Source organism: Seriola aureovittata, chromosome 9 (assembly GCF_021018895.1).
Source record: "Seriola aureovittata isolate HTS-2021-v1 ecotype China chromosome 9, ASM2101889v1, whole genome shotgun sequence".
Classification (NCBI taxonomy): Eukaryota; Metazoa; Chordata; class Actinopteri; order Carangiformes; family Carangidae; genus Seriola; species Seriola aureovittata.
This window is the reverse complement of record NC_079372.1, coordinates 14892888-14913122: the sequence shown is the minus strand read 5'-3', so window position 1 is coordinate 14913122 and position 20235 is coordinate 14892888. Positions and strand designations below refer to the sequence as shown.

Genomic DNA, 20235 nt, shown 5'->3' with positions numbered 1-20235 from the left:
CCGAGCACTCGTGAGTCATGCAGGACACGCTCTCGATTTCCGACCCCTCCCTTTCCTCCCCCTCCGTCAAAGATCGTCTATGAGCAGGATCTCACTGCTGAGTTTAAATGTGGAACAGACAGAGCTGCAGCTGCTTGTTTCCATGGACTGATCAATCTCTTAAAGGGCCCCTGGGCAAAAAAATTGCCCCCACTGACTCCCTCACTAGTATTGGCCAAAAATGAATAAGCCAATCTTTTCTATTGGTATATTTTCTAGATCAATACAGGGTAATAAGTAGCCATACATTCACACTGTAAAGTCAGACATGACAAAAGCTATCACCTTCTCAGTGTTTGTATGTTATCAAACTAACTGCAGGCCATATAATTGAAGGCATTAAAACCTTAAACTGCCACCTTAGTTGATATTGTACTTTGTGGTGCAAATAAATGAACTAAATAAATTACCTAAACAGGTGAAGATGGATGAAGCTGTGGTTTTTGGGACCCCTCAGGATCTGGGGACCCCTGGGCTGTCGCATTTGATCTTGATAAGATGTACTCCTCGAGTTGAGTAAATTGATCTTTGTGTGTAAAATCAGTGGAGTGTCTTTTCAAAGAAGTCAAAAAACATTAGTCATATTGAGCTGGACATCTTCATCGTTCCTTCAGAATGAGCCCCAGTGCTGAGTCCCTGCTGACTGCCCCCGCTGAGTCCCCATAAGAACATGCATAGATTTTATTATTGCTCAGTTACAATACAAAGTCTCTTTCCTTTCTGATTTTGTAAATAACATAAAAATATTTTCCAGTCCACCCATACTCTGCACTCTTACACAAATATGTGCAAGGCTCTCAAGCTTTGACAACTAGCACAGAGTTCATATCACAGAAGGTTGTTGTTCATATTTTTAAAAGCATGTATCGCACTCTTAGCTACAAAATCAGAAGGTTTCAGCAAGAAGTGGTCTTTATGTGTAAATACTGTAATTGTTACAATTCAATAAGTAAGACATTTTGGTCAATTGACCACAACACATTTTAGGAAGCTCACATCTAACGTCTTATTCCTATACAAACTGAAGCATAAGCAAAAAAAACCCACATTATGTATTATCAAATTTATCCAGTATAAACTGACATCTCTATTACCAAACGATTCATCATCACTAAATCAAATATTTTAACTCTCGAATTCAACAATATCTTTTTTGACAGCTTTATCTCTATCAACTTTTCCATTACGCTCAGTGAGACTTTTTGTCCTTGTCACTTTAAACGTCCTTTTTGAGAGAAACAAATGCAGCTATTGAGACAAAGTTTTAATTAAATGCTTTTTTATTATTTTGGTGTACAAATTTCATAATAATTCCCACATATCTTAGCTTTAGATGTGCATACTCATTAAATAATTACAATAAACTGTAGAGAAATAACTTGAGAGTAAATGAGATTAAGAAAAGATAACCGTGTTAATTTTTATCTTCGAAGTGCACAGCTAATTAATAGATTCCCGTTTTATGAGTAGAAAGGTTCAAATTTATAATTCAAATTAAAATGAATTTCACATGAATGAAAATGAATCCCTGCTGAATCCCTGCCATCAAAATCGGATTAAAAAAATCTTTTGGTCAATGGCAACATGAGCACAGAGTTTAGTTCCGTTCCTCATGAAACTGAGACCACAGCTCAGTACATCTTTGTGTTCATGTTGTAGTCAGTTGGTAAGTTTTTTAACCATGTAAACCTAATAGTGCATTTATGTTTGCAATGTACATTATACACATAAAAGAAATACTTTGATTTTAAAATGTACCTGTTTGGTACAGCGTATAATGAAACGGGTGGGTATACTTTTAACATTAAACAAAAATATTTAAAATTTTAACCCAAAGACATTGTAGAGTGTATTTACAATTGATTTCAATAAAAGATAAATAACAGCAACAAATCATTGCACTGAACATCCGTCGTGACACCAGCTGGAGGATTTCAGTGCAGCTGTCTCCACATTATTTCTCTTGTGCAGCTGTTGACTTCAGTCTCTTCTGTTCTGGCAAACACAGATTTATGACAAAAACCTCAGTTAAGCACAGAAACACCAGACAAAGAGAAAACAGGAATGACAATATGAGAGAAGTTGTATGCATGAAAGACAAAACTTATATCAAAGTGCGAAAACCTTAAACCACTGTGCTTTTGGAGTCTAGGGGCGCCTGTTTTTCTGCAGGAGCATCCTAGATAGGACACAAAGAAAAGAGCAAAAATTGTAAGAAAAGAAGGAGAATCATGGCACAAAATGATGGAAAATACATAGGAGAGGCCTGCAGCACTGTGCTTCAGCTGATCAGATGACAAACCTTGTGAGGAATGCACAGGACCTCAGACTTAAACCCAGAAACTTCACCATTATCCAGTCCGTTTGCTCTTTGAGTGTTGAGGAGTACCTGGTTGTCTTCTCTTTCTTCAATGTGCAGTGGGCCGTTGTCTAAAGCAGACAGCTTCAGCTCCAAGCTCTCTGAATCGCAGGAGTTGTTCAGTTCAGAGCTGCTCTCGCTCGCTGAAGCTTTCTCAGCCTTATCATCAGATTCTGCAGGAGGCTTTGGTTCAGACTGCTCTCCTTTCACGCCCTTCTCCTCTTCCACCTGATTGCCGTCTTCTCCTGACTTCAGCTCGTTTCCACCCGACCCCGCTGCATCGCCCTCTTCTGTGGGACAGCTGTAGATCTCACTGTGGCTCGATTCGGCGTCCGGGTCGCTGTGCTTGGGGGTGTGGCTCTCCAGAGTTGCAGATTGTGGGGAGACTGCCAGGGTGCTGCTCTCTCTGGACAGAGTGCCGCGGCGAGGTTTGTCTGGGGACCTGAAACTAAACCTCTGGCCAGCTTTAGGATTGTAGCTCCTGTGAAACTCAGAGAAGCTCGCTTTCCAGGCCTTAGGGGACATCAGTGTTCGTCTTCTCAGGGAGCCATAACTGCAACATTTAGCAGGATAATATCAGGGAAAAAAGCAAGGACACGGTTCGAATTTTGAGATTCATCCCAAAATAAACGTTTACAAGAAAGCAGTTTGTCAGATGACTCAGTGGTGTGGGATCTAAAGCAACCAAGGCAATGGAAGAAAAGTGTTTGGCCACAAAACATTTTGGATCACTGACATTAAATTCTTTTGGCAAAAAGGCTAAGAAAAGACTTTGCGTCATGATCTATGAAGTATACTTGAGCTTAAAGTGTATTGATACAATTTTGTGGCGAACTATTCCTTTGATTCTCCCCCCCAAAAAAAGAAAAGAGGAACTTACGGCTGCAGTCCCCTCACAGGAAACGCTTTGTCTGGATGCTGAGCCTGCAGCTCCTTTATCACATTCTGTAGATCAAGATTGAGCTAGAAGAGGAGACGGATAGACAAAATAGAATTTCATAACAATAAATACTGTGTGCCAGCTGAATGTAGCTGCTCAACCAACACAGATCTAAACATACCGTGCGCATTTCCTTGTAGAAGACGTCTCGTAGATTTGACATGGCTGAGAAGACGGACACGTAGCATCCGATACGGCTAAAGGGGAAAAACATTGACAAACACGCACTTAAAAAAAAAAAAAAACCTGAAAATTCACACAAATCATACAGCAATAAAAATATTCCATCAGACCTGTCATAGAACACAGGCAGCTCTTCTTTGAGATCACTGTTGATGCTGTCATAGACACTTTTGGCATAATTCATCTCTTCCTCTGCCTGCAGAATGAGAAACTGACTCAATTATAATGTGTATTTCTGAGCAAATAAAGGTTATAATACAGAGTGTAAACAAGACATGTGTGTCATTTTTAATGACCTTGTTTATCTTGATATCATCCCTCTTCTTGGCAGTCTGCAGTGCCTCCAGGTGGTGACGGGAAGAGTCGTAGTCCACCAGTTTTCTTCCCCTCTTGGCAATTTTCTCCTACAGAATGAAAAAAAAACAGATGTACTATCTGTGTGTGCATGTCTCTGTGTGAACTTCCTGTGTGCTTGTATTTGTTGTTTTTGTGTGTATGTGTGTGTGTGTGTGTGAGGACACACAGGACTTTTTGTCTGTCTGTATATTCATGTTATGTTTGTGTGCATACATGGTTCCTCTTTCCTTACCCTGACATCTGGGAACTGGCTCACGTAGGACTCCATTGTGAGTACGGCCTGGTCTAATAGCTTCACCTCGTAGTCATTCCACAGGAGATCTTCCCCCTTATTAAAAGGCGCAGCATAAATATTGCATTAATTATGTATGAAGAGAGGGTGGAAAAAAAGGGGAGGGGTTGGTCCCTTGGTGATGTGTGAATCTTGCCTGGTTGCTTTTGTACTTGTAAGACAAAACTGTGCAGTTGGTAGAGCATGCAGTGAGAGAGAGTTTATACTATCACTGATGATCATACTGGTTCTGACCTCTACAATGGCTCCCAGGTCCTCCTCCCCGGCCCAGTCGGTTTCATAAACATCAAACAGAGACTGGGAAAGGCGCCGCGATGCTTCACGCATGTCTGGGAAGAAGCAGGACTGTATTCATGAGGACTGAAGAGGACATAAATAAGTCTGCAGCATCTACGAGCAAAAAGCATGTTTCACCTCTGACTGCGTTAATGTAATTCCTCAAGTCCTTGTACATCCGGTTCCCATCAGTCTGCAAACAGACAAGAGGTCCGTATGATTGCCAGTCTTTACATTTATTACTTTTATGATGTTGGAGTCACTGGCTAAAAGATGATAAATCATCCCTGTGTTAACATACACAGTCAAAAATGGTGAGACAATCAATTTTTTAACAGCATTAAATCTGTTTCAACTGTCCAACTAAACATGGAAAAGGAAAGTCCTAAACACAATCCATACTTCTCATTCTTTAATAAAGCAGGAGGATGATTACCTGCTGGTCATTAAACTGCTGTTGAAAACGTTCAAAGTGGTCATCCCTGGTCTCCACAGTCTTTCCCAGCCGTTGCAGCACCTGCAGAAAAAGCACATATCTCAAAGCAACAGCTATTAAGAGGTTATTTCTTCTTTCTCTTGTTATATGGGAAACAAGATCCTGCAGACTATTACCCTTTCTTTGCCTCTGCTCAGCTGTCTTTGGACTTTTTTCGCAAAGTCACCAGAATTGCCTTTTGGACTCGTGCTGTCCGTCATGTTTCGTCTTGTTTGTGTTTATTCCTGATTATGAAGGGAAACAGAGAGGACAAGATACATTACACAATCAGTGAAACCACAATCGTTAAGTTAAGCGAAGGGGAATTTACAGATCAAATACATTTTCCCTGAAAGCAATTTCAACATTAGGATACTATTTAATCATCGTAACAAAATTAAGACAATATAACATTTTTCTTACTTAAGACTACTCTCCATCTTCTCCAACATCCAGAGCTCTGGACTCTATAGTGAATATTGTACACAGACAATAACACCTTCAGACCAGCCAGTATTTGTCCTTAATGCTGCACACTGAATAAAGTGTTTTAAAGCAAAACACCTGCACCTTCTCCCCGCTATACTATAATTGTTATTATTGTGGGAGTTTTAGTGTAAGTAGTACTGACATGCACATCCAACACAACATTAAAATGCAACATATTACTCATAATACTATATAACCCATTTTTATAGACTTGCTTTTATGGGATGTCATCTTTTTATTGTCCTTTTATTGTTTTTTACTGGCTTTACTCTCTTCAACTGATTTTATTTATATTGAAGTATATTGTATTGTATGTCTTTTCTCTTTAGCTTTACCTCATTTCTGCCTTGTTGTCATATTGTTGTTGTTGTTTCCTCTGTTTAGTTGTCAAGACCCTTTGTAAACTCTGTTTTTAAAGGTGCTATACAAATAAAGTTATCATCATTATCATTATTATTATCATCATTTTTATCATACTATATGACCACTTACATTATTATCATTGTTGTTTTCTGCTCCTGAGTACAGTCCAATAACGACACTTACACGCCTTTACTGAAGCAACACTTTCAAAGCATGACTTTTACTTGTAATGGAGTTGCCTATTTCACACTGTCGTATTGTTACTTTGATTAAGTTAAAGGATCAATATTTGCTCAGCCACTGAGTAGACGTATAAAACAGTCGAAAACTGTGTTACTCAAGTAAAGTACAAGCAGCAGAAGAGTAAGGAAATGCAGTTGTATTCAGCCACTGCCTCTCTGTGACCCGTGGACACTCCTTGCTTCTAATCCTCTAATAACTACAATACCCAGAATTCCCTGCGATCAAGCCACTCCCTGTGTAGTAGTATGGCAGCGGTGAACTTTACCCAGACTGTTTATATTTCTTAGGGTGTAGGAGGAGTGGTCCGATGACAAACCATCAGATTCCTGTGCTGCTCGCCGGGCTGCAGGAGCTGATCATGGGGAGCACTTTGGCCAAATGTGCCGTCACTGACCTGGGCATCCAGTGGGCCGGCTGGGCTCTGGCCTCAGCTTTCAGAACCGAGAAGTTTTATGATTTGGCAGGTAATGTAAAGAGAAACACAAAAAAATTGACGAGCATTTCGCATTTCCATTTGTTAATGTTGACTTGCGGCAATGATCTGACTGGTTCTGAAGTCTGGAGAGTTATTCAGCAGAAATAAATTGGTGTTAACTCGACGTGACAGAACAGCGAATCACATTTAAACAGCCTGGAGGAAAGTTAATTAACCGCAATTCAGCTGCTGTGGGGCTGTGAGATAAATTAAAAACTAAACTTTGCATTGCATTTAGATGTTGAATGATCATCATTACAAAAGTCGTGTTATCTAAAAGAGCTTTGTTGTGAAACAGCCCTGGAGCTCCTCCTTCAGCTTAAGAGGCGGCAGTATAGATCCAATCAGCTCGACCTCATGGTCCTGTACCAGCAGGGGCTTACACAGCAAACCTGGGACCTTCTCTCTGACTCAAAGGGGGGTGGGGGCTGTTTTTTTTGGGCCCCATACAAGAAATTGACATTAACTGTCTCTCCACTTGTAGGCACACTGGTACGCTGCTAACTGAGAAAATCATATTGTATTTTTGTCTCACTTTTACATTGGTAAAAACAATTATAAACTTGTTACATATAAATGTGTGTATATATATATATATATATATATATATATATATATACATACAAATATTTTGGTAGTTGAAGAATTACTGCATGTTCTTGAATTCCTAATTTATTGGTGTCCTCAAGAGCTGACGCAATTTATTGAAAATTTATCATCACTATTTTGATTGTAAATAATAATCCCTTATGATTTTCAGTTATAAATGACCTAACGATACCTTGTTCCAGCTTCTCAATTGTGAGGATGTGTCTCTTTTTTTTTGGTCTTGTGACAGTAAACTGTGTAACTTTGAGTTATGGGGTGTTGGTCGGACAAAACATGGAAAGGTGCCGCCTTGGACTGAACATTTTTCCCCATACGGAGACATTTTACAGACCAAACGATTAAACAGTTATATGATTAATTGGCAGGTTAATTGATGATAAAAATAATCATTTGGTGCAGCCCTTGTGTCCTAACTTTCCTGCAAGTTTTAATTATGCAATAGACATCTGTGACGACTTAGACACATCCAATGAGGAAGTTACAGATTTGCAAATTAATTCTATCTGTCAGGACAAGGTGCCTCTTGGCTTAAATGCAATCAATTAACTACTAATTTGTTACAGGTAGAACAGCGTAGCTTACCTGTCGACACCAGTGACTGATTTCTTTATAATTTCTCAAATGAATCACCTTGACACTCTTTTACTCGTCCTCCTCTGGCTCTCCACCCTGCTCTGCGCTCCTGGTTATTCTTACCCTTGAACTTTGGAACCAATCGTCTGCAGTATCCTGGGTAAAAGATTTATTGAACACGCCTTAATCTGCAACAAGAAGAGCTGTCTGCCATGTCCATGTCCCAACCAACCTGAGTCTGCAGCTTCTCTCTCTCTCTACCCCTCTCTCTCTCTTTTTTTTTTTTTTTTTTTCCAGGATCTGGCACATTTATACTACTTGCCCACTTGAGTCGTATCTGGGGAGGAGCCAGTCATGTCCGTCAGAAGGTGCAGTCTGGGTTGGTGACAGCATGGGGACTCAGGTAGGCAAGGCAGTATTGAACCCCGGAGTTATATGAAGTGACACCCCTGCACGGTTCAATAAAACTGCTACAGAGGCATGCCAAGATTATATCCTCCTGCATTAAAACCCGCTGGGTTTTGTGCAGGTTCAGTCATTGAGGGTCCTTGGCAAGGTCAGAGGAGAGACTAATGAATGAGAAACTTTTCAGGTTAATGAATAATGCCTTGGTTAATGTGAACGGATTTTAACTGTGTTCTTTCTGCAGGCTCGGTACATTCCTCTTCATGCGGATCTTGAAGGACGGTCATGATCGCAGATTCAACAATGTCAGAGACAGCCCAGGGACTTTCTTTGTATATTGGACTATTCAAGGTACTTGGGAGTGATGTAAATGCCCAACTCAGCACCCAACTGAAGGGAGGGCTGCCTTGTATAAATCACTGTCTAGTTTCTAGCTCTTTATATGCATTTTTTCAGGGCAGGTGCTGTTGGTTACTGTAAGTTAAATGCATTTAGTTCATGGAAGTATTAAGGTAAGCCTGGTTGAAGATGATTTATCTTTTCCTGTTTCTCTCAGCTGTGTGGGTATTTATGACCCTCCTGCCCACCCTCATGCTGAACAGTGAGAGGCGAGATGTGCCTCTGGGAACGAGGGACTACATTGGCTGGACTCTATGGGGCCTTGGCTTCGCTACCGAGGCTATTGCTGACCAGCAGAAATGGTTTTTCAAGAATGACCCAGATAATGCTGTAAGTTAACAGACCACATGTTGTGCAAGCCCAAACTGCATTAATGCCTCATTCACTGAGAGTAACAACTGTACCGCCCAATTTACTCTCGTGCCTCCAGGGGAAGTTCATCCAGAGTGGACTCTGGGCCTGTAGCAGACATCCTAACTACTTTGGAGAGATCCTGCAGTGGTCGGGCCTGTGGCTCTCGGCCTCATCGGTGATGCAGGGTCCCCAGTATCTGAGTGTGGCGTCACCTCTCTTCGTCTGGTTCCTGCTACGTTACGTCAGCGGTATCCCCATCCTGGAGAAGCAGGCCATGAAGAAGTGGGGGTCTGACCCAGCCTTCCAGAACTACCTCAAGAACACTCCTCTTCTCTGGCCATTGCCTAAATTTTGATGTTGACTATTTTCTCATCTGTTGCACCAATAGTCATTAAATGTTCTCAACAAAACTAAGAATATTTCAAATTGAGTGTGTAATTGTGATTTACTACTTGTCATTTTATTCGATAAAATAAATGTTGTAAATGGATCTTTTGAATCTAGAGTTTAATGCCACATTCATGTCATATCGTAATTATGAGTTTCTGACTTATAAATGTGTTGATGTGAACTAAGGTTGCACAATCAATCAAAATATAATGGAAATCGCAATATGGCTGAGTGCAATACCCAAATTGCCGGAGCTGCAATTTTTTTGATAAAGTTAAAATGTGATATTTATATTGTTGTGCATTGTTGAGATGTAATTATTTTCCAGATGTAAAGGGACATGCTTGTTTGGAACAAGCCCCAACAAACATTTCATTTTTTAAAAATCATCATTGAAATTGAAATGCAAAAACAATCATTCCAACTGAAAGACCTTCCAAAAAATAATCGCAATATGAATACTTTGCATATTGTGCAGTCCTAATGTGAACATACAAATCGAAAACCCACATTTTTCTGAAAACCAGTGAGTCAAAACTGAAAAGGCCTCTTAGATGAAGTGAAACCTTTTCAAGAATCTAAAGAAAGTCTAGTTTTTTTTTTTGACAGTTTACTTCTACATCTACTGTAGAGTTGTTTTTTGAAGTTTATATATTGCAACTAGACACCATGCTGAAGTCAAAATAGAACCTCAAACAGGAGATTAAAGTTAGTGTTAACCGTCTGGACCACAGTCTCCCTTGCACTCAGGGTGTTAAGGTTTGGAAACAGCACCAAGCATTTAAGAGAAAGGACAGGAGACGTTTATGTAAATGTTAGGGATGTATTTTATAAGTGACATAAATTTTAAAGAGTATTTGTTTACAAAACTTGCACTAATAGTTAATCAAATAATGCCACAGTAACTGAACTGGCTAATCTTACTAAGGAATGCCTTTTGCCTCCCATGGTACAAACATTACACAGAGCTTTAAACATTGAAAGAGCAAAATGATCTGACAGAGATTACAGCAGGTGACATAAACCAGTGAACAATCTTCCTGGTGATCCCTGTTAGTGCATGATACACTGTCAAACAAAATGGCAGCAAGATTTAAAAATGTCCCCTTTCTCAAGAGATTGATGACGATCACCAATAATATCACGCCCTGTAAATCTTACAGATTAAGACCAAGAACTTCCCACTGAGGTCTTATAAATACTGTCTGTACTTAATATATGAAAAAGGATAGGGCATTTGTGACTCTAAACATGGATTAGAAATGAAATACAAACATCAAAACTAAAAGATAAACACAAGCAAGAATGACATTCAATTACAACTTAAAATGAAATGCCTAAGAATGGGCTCTTCAACTTCTGAGTGACACATGAGTTGAAAAACTAAAAAAAAATGATTAGATTTAGAAGCACATCACAACCAAACTGTGCATTTACAGTACATATTTTCATCTATGATCACACTTCTCAAACATAGTAAATATACAGTACATTCTCATGTGTTATAATGGGATGTGAGAGTGTCATGTTAAATATTTAGCAAAAGCATCCTCTAAAGCCACAAGTGTGCATAGATAGGAAAAACCTACTATTTGGTTAAAAAAAAAAAAACACAATCCTTTTACAAACACGTAAAATCATCAAAATACAAATCTTACCATTGTGAAATATTTAAACGATTATAAGTATATAGAGGAAGACTAAGATGGAGGCGTTTATAGCTGTTATTAAGGCAGTACCTTGTTATGTGTTATTGCAGTATGAATAAAAGTTACGTGTAGCTTTGGATTATTTGAGGAGCGGAGATGCAAAGAATTTTCCTTGGCGAGAGAATCCGACTGCTGATTTGCTCTTGCTCCCAAATCTGCGACAAGGAGTGCACATGACATTTAATTAAATTAGGAGTCATGGTCAATAAAACAGTGTGATTGAAGGATAATGAAATAATGTATGGTAGATTAACTTATATGAAAGATGTTCAAACAAGTCAGCTTTTCTCTAAATTAAAAAAAAAACTACTTTCGCTTTTACAACAGTCATTCTAAAGCAAATTAATTATTCGATCATTGGTTTTAAAAAATAGTGTTTAAGCAAAGAGGAAGGGACTGTGCTTGTGTGTTTACCTGGGTGTCAGCGTGGACTTCATGCGCTGAGACAAAGAGCTGGAGGAGGGGGTTTTATTGAGATGGTGCTCTGGAGTAGTCAGAGGTCCCAGCATGCTCGCTGCAACAGTACAAACATCACAATGAAATGTCAACTTGTAAACAACTGTCCACAATCATACAAGCACTGCAGAGCTAAACACAAAGTTTAGTGAGCGCCCGTACCTCTCTCAGGGGTGGCATAGCAGTTTGCGTTCTCGATGATCAGATGGTCCAAGTTTGGCTGCTCATTTTCTGCCATCACAAACTGGCCCCAGTAACCCACGGGCAGAGCCAAGAGACGCTCCACAACCTGAACAGAGAGGGATAAAGTAAAAATGAAAAAGATCAGGGATATTTCAGTGCGTTGCCTCATTCCTCTTCCAGTAGTCCCACGCTGGTTACGAAGATGCCTTCAGCAAGACAGAGGGGAATTATTAAAAATCAAGTGTATGGTCTTGTGATGATTTTCTGGAGTGTATTATTGTATAGCAAAGACATTTTTGGTGCTTTCTAATTATGGGAGCTCAGTCTCTTACATTAAGATGGTTTACGAAAAGGCCCGAAGTTTTCTGCTACTTATTGTGATCACAATTATTGATCGCTCAGAAGAAAAACAAAACAAAACAATCCATTAATGCTTTTATGAAACAGTAAATCCTCATCTTGACTTTAAGACTTCAGTTTCGCCATGTGGTATACACTCCACATAAAAGACAGTTAAATTGATCATTTTGTGTGCATATTTCCAGCTGTAGCCATGCAATATATTTCCATTTTATAATTACCTCTCTATTGGTTTTCATTGTTGTTGGCGGAGTCCCCCATTCCTGTGCTGGAGTCAAATTGCCTCAACAAACACAAGGGACTCACAGGAAGCAATGAGCGTATGCTATCCAGCTTCACTGTTTACATTCATTCAAATTAAAAGCAATCACCGGCCAAATATTGGGTAGCTTTTATCGTGGTGAAGCAGGCAAAGGAAACGCAATATATCTGTGACAGGTGAGCGCAAACAGCGAGTGTTCATTAACAAGGCATCTACCAAACAAGCCAGTCATCATTTTTTAGGTTTCTCAACAGCAGGTCATTTTAGAGGGAAGTAATGGAACAAGAAGGAGCAGCCGCAGCAAAATGGTGCACAACTCCAACTCCTCAGCATGCTATCTAACTCATTTTACTGTGCACTGCGTTTGTGTCAAAAACTACTCCCATCATGCCCAGCATGAAATTTAGATCACTGTTGCTCATGGCATAATGGAAAAGGCCAGTTATTGATCTAATTAACTGTTTGGCTGAATTGTAAACACATACACCAGTGGCTCTTTAGTTGTATTTCTGACAAAGTAGCTGCTCAACAAATATTTGTTGCCCACAGAATCCCGAGACCTGTGGTATTAAACCCTTCATGCTGTTACCACGGTAACCACAGTGTCTCCAAATTAACTCAGGCTGAAATCATAAGGATTACTTTTAAATTTTCTGTGTATGGGAAAGTATAAGACTAACAACTGAAGAAATATAACAGACATGACAAACTGTTGAGGCCTACCTTAGGCTGTCGTTTGGTGTCCTGTAGGATTGTCATAGGGTCTGGGTTGGGAACGGCATGACCCACAATAGTTGGGCCAAAAACTCTAGCCAGGTTACGGATGTCCATCTTTGTGTCCAAACTGTCAGCAACTCTGAAAGATTTTAGATTTAATTATGTCAATTTGATCTATATCAAATCAAAATGCCACAATCTGTAGTGTATTTTAGATTAAATACAGATAACTGAATTTCAAAGAAAACAAAAAGTTGATCCGTCTAAAAATCAGGAAAATAGATAAAGTCGAGCTGTTGATGAAATTCTGAGCACATTTTTTGCCTAAAGCAATTTAACTCAATTAAATTCAGAGGACACAGCAAAATTAAAAAGTTAATTACAGAGAGACTAGCAGGAACATACAAGGCATCAAAGTGTAGCGAATGCTTTTTATCGGCTGCACTGGGACATGCATAACGTAGCTCACTTAGGTATTTTAGTATGTTATTTAGAGGAAAGTAGCTGCCAACCTCTGAAGGTGAAGAACTAAGAAAGCCAGTGTGTCTCTGTTGGGCTGTGGCAGGTCACCAATGGTTTGGTACATCAGAGCTATGCTGTTGTCATCATCTGAAACCTCTGAGGGACAACAAAGAAAACAATTTTGTCAGCAGAGACCAAGAAATGGCAGCTTGAGTGAATTTCATAACAACTTGAAAGAAAATGTATCTGACTCAAGTAATAAACAAATACTAAAAATGCTAACAGAGTGAAAGATCAATCTTTTTGTTTATTCCAGGCAACTTCTCGCCTGAAGTTTCCATCACTGTCCAGAACAAATTGCAAAAACAAAGTAAAAACACTTGTGAAACTTTCATTTAATGAGTCTGTTGGGTACATTTCTGCTGTCTATTAAGAAGTTACACAAAGCTGTAGTTATTTCAAGTTCTACTATAAATTTATTTAATTTTTTGTACCAGTGCTTTTTGCTATGTGGTCCTCAAATCAGAAACTACCATTACTAAGACTAGCATCTTTTCTAACACACAGTCACACACACACACACACATACCGGCTGCGTCCATAAAGGGACGGTTCAGGCGGAAGGTGAGAAGAGGCTCCTTGAGGTTCCTCAGGAAGTCCTTGAGGAGGCCAGTGATGGCGTGGATATCGTCCACTTTGCTCAGCACGGGAACGGTTTTGCTGCGGAGGAACTTCTCCTTCAGATCCTTCACTGTGCGATCTGCACCGGACAGACGGTAAAGTCCAGCCTGAGAGGGAAGAAATACAATTATTTACAATGTATCGTTTCATTTTCTTCAGTGAACTTACCCCCAAATAGGGCTACTTACACCATCCCATAATCCAAGGTGATACATTTAAGATGATTGTTGTGTTCTATCAAGTCCAGGTGTTTTAGTGGAACATTTGCAAAGGGGCAGGAAGACACTGTCATTAAAAGTGCTAATTCCCCGTAAAGAAAAGAACACAAAAACAGTGAACGATGTCTGTGGACTGTGTGAGTGCACGATCCAAATCTTAACCTAAATTTGTAATTTTGGGAGGATTATGAAAATGATAACAGGTTGGAAGTGTGAGGGGTGGAAAAAAACACTTGAGACACGCAGCCAATGAGGGTTATACCTGTCACTAACACCTGGTGAGTCAGACTTACAAAGGCATAACATGCTCCAAAAATAATACAGATAAAAAAAAAGAAGAAAAAGGGATAAAACAAAAAGAGCATTGAATCCTCACATTTTACTATGACAAAATTCTGTCAATTGAATAACTGATTTAACAGTGAGGCTCTAGCTTCATCCCTAAATGGTTCAAACAATAATATTTGGGAGATCTACATTTATCAACAGTTCGTATCGCTAAAAGCCACGAAGATCAAGGACATCTTTTACAAAAATCGACAGAAAAGGTGGAAAATTTGAGGCAACATTTCATGATCATCTCAGAATGAAAGTGAGAAAGTAAGACAGAAGCAAAACAGAAAACAGAAAAAAGAGACAGCAGCAAAGACACACAGCCATCAACAGATTTGGAAGACTTCCATAGCTCAATTACAAATTTAATCTCCCAGGAACAGATTGTTAAATCTTAGTTACAGCTCTCTGTCGCAGCTTAAGGGGAAGACATTAAAAATAACTTCTGGAACGTGAGGCTTTACAGTCTCACATTTCTGCATATTATTAGGACAGGAAAACACCACTCACCTCATGCAGGCCTCTTTGCTCTATCTCACTAATGCAGTGGACCACGAGAGGAGGAATCATGGGTGACATGTCGGGGACGTAGTCTGCAAGCACGCCCTGCCAATGAATGAGAAATGGGGTAAACTTTCAGCTCTGTGAGAAAATTTCAGAGAAAAAACAAAACTTGTACATGTGCCTGCATATCAACAGCAAAACCAGTCATGAGAAAATGTTCTCACACACCTCCCCGATTTTGACTGGTGTGGCACCCAGATTGGGGATGCATGGCAGAGGGCAACGCTCACGACACTCGGGGTGCGACACCACCCTGCAGTCACGGCACTTGAGTGAAATCTTGCCAAACTTGATCCTCTTCCCACAGGGCACACAGGATTCAGGCTTAATGACCTATAAAAGACATTAAAAATCACTTAATAGGCTGGTAAATATTGTAGGTCCACAGCTATGTATGCATTCAGCTATACCCACAAATTACACTTTATTTTATAAATAAACCAAAGTAAATGCACTGCAAATATAAGGACCGGCAGCAGTTTCAAATCATGCAATACTGATGCCAATACATTTCTTTACAGACAACAATAAGTGTACTTTGGCAAAAAAAAAAAAAAAAAGATCTGGAAATAAATGATTGACAAATAGGTTAAACTTCAGTGATGGGTCTGATCAAACTTATTGACAAAAATATTGTTAAATCCCAAAAGAAAATGCGCTTTTCTGGTTAGATTAATTGACTTTGCAATTCTCTCCCACAAGAGGCATTCTTACCGTTTTGGAGACAAACTCGTGAAGACGGACACCTCCATTGCTCTGCGGAGTGCTCGGCTGGGCTCTTATCTCTCCCTCAGGGTTGGCAGGCTGCTTGAAGACATCCTCAGACTTGACAGATTCAGAGTCCCACTCCATGGCAGCTGAATAGGAAAGATAGGAAATCAATACCTGTGTGTTGCTTTCCATAAATATCCTGCAGTTATCAGAAAATATACTGTCTAATCACTACAGCTGCAGCTACATATATTCAGATTGAAGATATCCATAAAAATTATGAGTGCATTTTTTGCAAATAATATGTAGACAAACACAGTCTCCATTAAATAATGTTTTTGATTTTGTTTGGGTTGCATATTGTGTCGTGTGATGACATGGTTTTCAAATTGTGATTTTTAACTGCAAAAAAGTAAAATATATCTGTCCTCAACAGGCTGAAAGAAATTGGGTCCCTTGGCCCTAAATCAACTTTTCACTTTTGTCTCAAGAACTGAGTTAGATGGATGAGAATTAACAGGATAATTTGAGCTGAGTGCCATTAGCCTTGTATGAATTAGTATCTAAGGATATATTTTCCATCATAATAGATATCTTACCAGTCCTTCTCCTGCTGCGAGTCCAGTAAGGAACTGTCTCGATGGTAGAAACTGCCTCAACAGGTCCTCCATTTGCAGGGACAGTCACTGTGGTCTTTGTCACCAGGGTCTCATTTCCCTGTCATAAACATTTTATTTTATTTATTTATTTATTTTTTAAAAGTAGTCAAAATACCCACATGCAGCCAAACTATGTCAGAGCCCGAATGTGTATTTTAAGAACTGGTTACAGGGCTGCTTTTGGTTGCCAAAGCTGGTAAAATAGTTGCCATATTTTCACTCTTCATACATTTGGAGCGATTGTGTTCGCGTGTCACATCACATAATTGAGTGATTTAAAAAGAGATGATATCCAGACAGAAGCAAAAACCCTACCCTCTCTGAAGTTCTGCCTGTTGATCGGGACCTTTTGGAGGCAACTGGAGGACCATCCACATGATTTCTGGAAGAACGCTGAAATCAAAATCGGAGACATGACATCTGTGCCTCCAGTGAACTTAAATCCATTCTTCCAAAAACCAAAGTTTAAAACAGACAAAGTCCACATGTGGTAAACGTACCCTTTTTTCTCGTTTCTTAAGTCGCACCGTCCTCACAGTGGAGGAGTCCCAATCCTGTCACAGATCAAGCACATCATCAGAATCAGATTTCCAAATTTAAGGTCATTTTACAGCACGTTCAAGTTGCTTTAACTCCTGATAAAGCTGACAAGTAAAGTACTTACAAGAGAGTCATCCGTTTTGTCATAGCTGATGTCTGACAAGATAGAGGCGGACTCATCTATCGTCATCAGTCTGTCAGAAGGAACAGAAAAGATGTTAAGCCAGTCAGAAGTGTTTCTCACACTAAGGATTTGGATTATCAAGTCCAATGCATTTGCCTCCACTCAAAACATTTTTCATTTTCTGTTTTATTTGTAATTCCATCCTTTCAAAAATAAAAATAAAAATGTAGATGAAAGCTCAGAGTGATTTGAAAGTGTGTTGGAATAGTGCATTCATGTGATAAATAGATGGAGACGATAACAGATGGGGAAAATGACTTCCCCAGTTTAAAGTCAGCTTGTGAATACAATGCTGTGTTGCATCTGAATCTCAAGTGTTTGATGTTCCTACATGTAAATGGGAAATCCCCCGCAGGGGTGAACCACCATGAATGTTGTATTCTGTATTTTACCATATGGCTCAAACAACAGCTAAACCAGCGGGCACACCACCAATATGGCAGGTTTAAAAAAAAAAAAAAAAAAAAATTGAAGCTCTTCACAGCCAGAAAAAGGAAATACTGTAGGAACTACAAAACATCCTGTATTTGTGAGTTTCTTACCTCCGGCTAGTATTCAGGTTGGCTGCTGCCTGACAGTTTGTGTTCAGGAATGCCAGAGCTGAGCGCTGCTCTGCACTCAGCTGGATGCTGTTGGTGGATCCTTCACTGGTCAGGAGGTCCCGAATCAACTGAATTTGACGATCCTGTATTATAGAAATGCAAGCGGCGCACATATGAGAAACTACTTGAAGACTGAGTATATCGGCAATCAGAGGTCACCATTTCATTCAACATACCAACTTCTCGCAGTCAGCCTCAGCCTTTTGTCTGCGCCGGATCTCCACATCTACTTGGTTGCGGGCATGTTTCAGTTTGACCTCCAAGGCTCCCCTCTCTGTCTCGGTTTTGGTGAGAATCTCTTTACAAGACCCTAGGTCCTGCTCTGCCCTCAGCCATTTGCGACGGCAATTATCAAAGTTTTGTGCCATCTGAATGAAGTCTAGGGAAAAGAGATGCACATAGTTAATGGCAGGCATCTGTATAGGGATCTCTTACATCTGTCTCAAATGATACAAAGTAAAGATAAAACCAATAAACATAAACTACTCACTGGGTTCAATGTTCTCGTTGAGGACGTCAATTTGGGTCCTCAGCTTATCATATAAACCCTGGAGGCTCAGCACAGCGGTCTCCATGATGTTCTGTGTTTTAAGACCCTTGAAAGATATGCATTGTAAGTTAAATACATTTAACTCATAGGATAACAAGGGTTGTGGTTCTATTAACAATACTGTGCAAACGTTTTAGACATTTAGATGTGAAGATGATTCATCCTGCAGCATGACACCAACCCCAAACATACAGTCTTATTGAACTAGCTACAGAGACAAGAACAAGGAGCCCTGTAACAGATGGTCTGGCCTCCACAGAGCCTTGATCTCAACATCATGGAGTCATTCTGGGATTACATGAAGAGACAGAAGACACTGAGACAGCCTTAATCCATAGATCTGTGGCAAGTTCTCTAAGATGCTTGAAACAACCTACCTAAGTATCTTGAAAAACTGGTGCTGTTTTAAGGGCATTGGGTGGTCACCGCAAGTTTTGATCTGTTTTAGGGTTTTTTTCTGTTTACTGTAGGTTGTATGTTAATTGATAAATGAAAACTATCCATGGCATTATAATGCCTAAAACATTTGCACAGTACTGTATATAGAACTATTGTGTAACTGACTTTCAGACACATATTAAGAAGTTATCCTAAAACTTAAGTGCAACACAAACAAATTATCGAAATATCCAATAATCCAGTTAAATCCACCGTTCAATTCAATTTCAATTAATTTGCCACCGCAGTCCATCAAGTCAAAATCTGTTTCTGTTGTTTCTGTTCTACATCTCCAGTAAATAACGTTACGCACACTTAGCTAAAGTGTACCATTGAAAAATAACACGGCGGTTACGTTAGGGTAGACGTTGGCTGCTAACGTTAACTTTTGTCCTCTCGCCCATGTTAGCAGACTTTAGCTGACAGTAGTTACCTACCGTTTCTACTCCGGAGAAATGTGTAAAATCTTTTCCGTAATGTTCAGCTGAAAACACGTTCCTTGTTCTTTTTTGTTTAGCGACCAGCTTGTTTTATCTTTATCCGCATCCTTCCGCAGCCACAGTTTCATTGAGCGCGTTGTAGTTCAAATTTTGCCGTTAGCCAATGAGTGACGAGCACTGTCAAGAACGAAGAGAAATTACTTCCGACTGCGTAGTTTCAAAATAAAAAACAATGTTACCCCCGACACTTGCATCGGTGGTACCACTAACAGACAACAACAAGTACACAAGCGAATGTAAAATACCATTTCGAAAATATAATGTTGTCAGTTAGCTATCAATCAAAGAATAGAGAATCAAAAAAGAGAAATCAAGGAGAAGAAAGACGTCACACTTCCGGTTACAACTTTCAAAATAAAACCAACACTAGTGAATGAACGGCTTTTTTTTTGGAGCATGTAAGTGGAAAAATAACGACTTCAATAAAACCTACACAAGGCACACATTTGTTATAGCCTAAATTTTCTACCACTAACGTGCAATATCCTCCATCTTCCCTCTTGTTGCCCCTGGGCTTGTAGAGGAATTCTGTCAAAATCCATTTTACATTTTATGACTGTAATTATTTTTAGTTTATTGTGCTCATTTATTGTAAAGTTGTGTTTTATCAAATTGCTTCTCTTTCTCTTTTAACAGAAACCTCAGGCAGAGGTGTCATTTTCTTTTTAATTATCAATACCTAATTACTTTCTTTAATAACTGATTGACTGTTAAGGGTAAAAAATGTAAAGAGAAAAATTGTGAAAAATGTTAATATGTTCAAATTGCTTTTTTGACCAACAGTCAACGGTCAGCTTCACATCGTATGTTACTCAGCATGACTTTGCACATACTTTAGAAATAAGGCACTGCAGCATTATTCCTGAATAATATACTCAAGTATAT

At 39.4% G+C, this 20235-nt stretch overlaps 3 protein-coding genes across 6 annotated transcripts; 1 reads left to right on the top strand and 2 right to left on the bottom strand.

Annotated features, from left to right (window-relative positions):
* Positions 1 to 1307: 1307 nt before the first annotated feature.
* bin2a (bridging integrator 2a) lies at positions 1308 to 6131 on the bottom strand. Of its 4 annotated transcripts, none has more exons than XM_056385213.1 (13): positions 5903 to 6131; positions 5059 to 5166; positions 4883 to 4963; positions 4585 to 4639; positions 4405 to 4499; positions 4111 to 4206; positions 3818 to 3925; positions 3632 to 3717; positions 3460 to 3535; positions 3279 to 3361; positions 2342 to 2951; positions 2164 to 2218; positions 1308 to 2034 (listed from the first exon to the last, which is right to left on the bottom strand). In XM_056385213.1, exons 2-12 carry the CDS (start codon positions 5140 to 5142, stop codon positions 2165 to 2167), a joined length of 1428 nt encoding a protein of 475 aa, XP_056241188.1. In that variant the 5' UTR covers positions 5143 to 5166; positions 5903 to 6131; the 3' UTR covers positions 1308 to 2034; position 2164. The 4 variants fall into 4 exon arrangements, with proteins under 4 accessions (XP_056241188.1, XP_056241189.1, XP_056241190.1 ...); XM_056385214.1 differs by having other exon boundaries at positions 1308 to 2029; XM_056385215.1 differs by having other exon boundaries at positions 2429 to 2951.
* Positions 6132 to 6255: 124 nt separating this feature from the next.
* On the top strand, positions 6256 to 9321 carry si:ch211-210c8.6 (uncharacterized). Its single transcript, XM_056385138.1, has 5 exons — positions 6256 to 6480; positions 7971 to 8076; positions 8323 to 8429; positions 8635 to 8807; positions 8908 to 9321. Exons 1-5 carry the CDS (start codon positions 6324 to 6326, stop codon positions 9184 to 9186), a joined length of 822 nt encoding a protein of 273 aa, XP_056241113.1. The 5' UTR covers positions 6256 to 6323; the 3' UTR covers positions 9187 to 9321.
* A 709-nt stretch (positions 9322 to 10030) lies between these two features.
* racgap1 (Rac GTPase activating protein 1) lies at positions 10031 to 19426 on the bottom strand. The gene is made up of 17 exons (XM_056385111.1): positions 19288 to 19426; positions 18353 to 18458; positions 18039 to 18241; positions 17803 to 17945; positions 17201 to 17270; positions 17037 to 17090; positions 16852 to 16929; positions 16477 to 16594; positions 15881 to 16023; positions 15335 to 15499; positions 15113 to 15208; positions 13960 to 14158; positions 13421 to 13526; positions 12915 to 13047; positions 11549 to 11675; positions 11345 to 11444; positions 10031 to 11085 (listed from the first exon to the last, which is right to left on the bottom strand). Exons 2-17 carry the CDS (start codon positions 18435 to 18437, stop codon positions 11010 to 11012), a joined length of 1896 nt encoding a protein of 631 aa, XP_056241086.1. The 5' UTR covers positions 18438 to 18458; positions 19288 to 19426; the 3' UTR covers positions 10031 to 11009.
* Between the last annotated feature and the right edge of the window lie 809 nt (positions 19427 to 20235).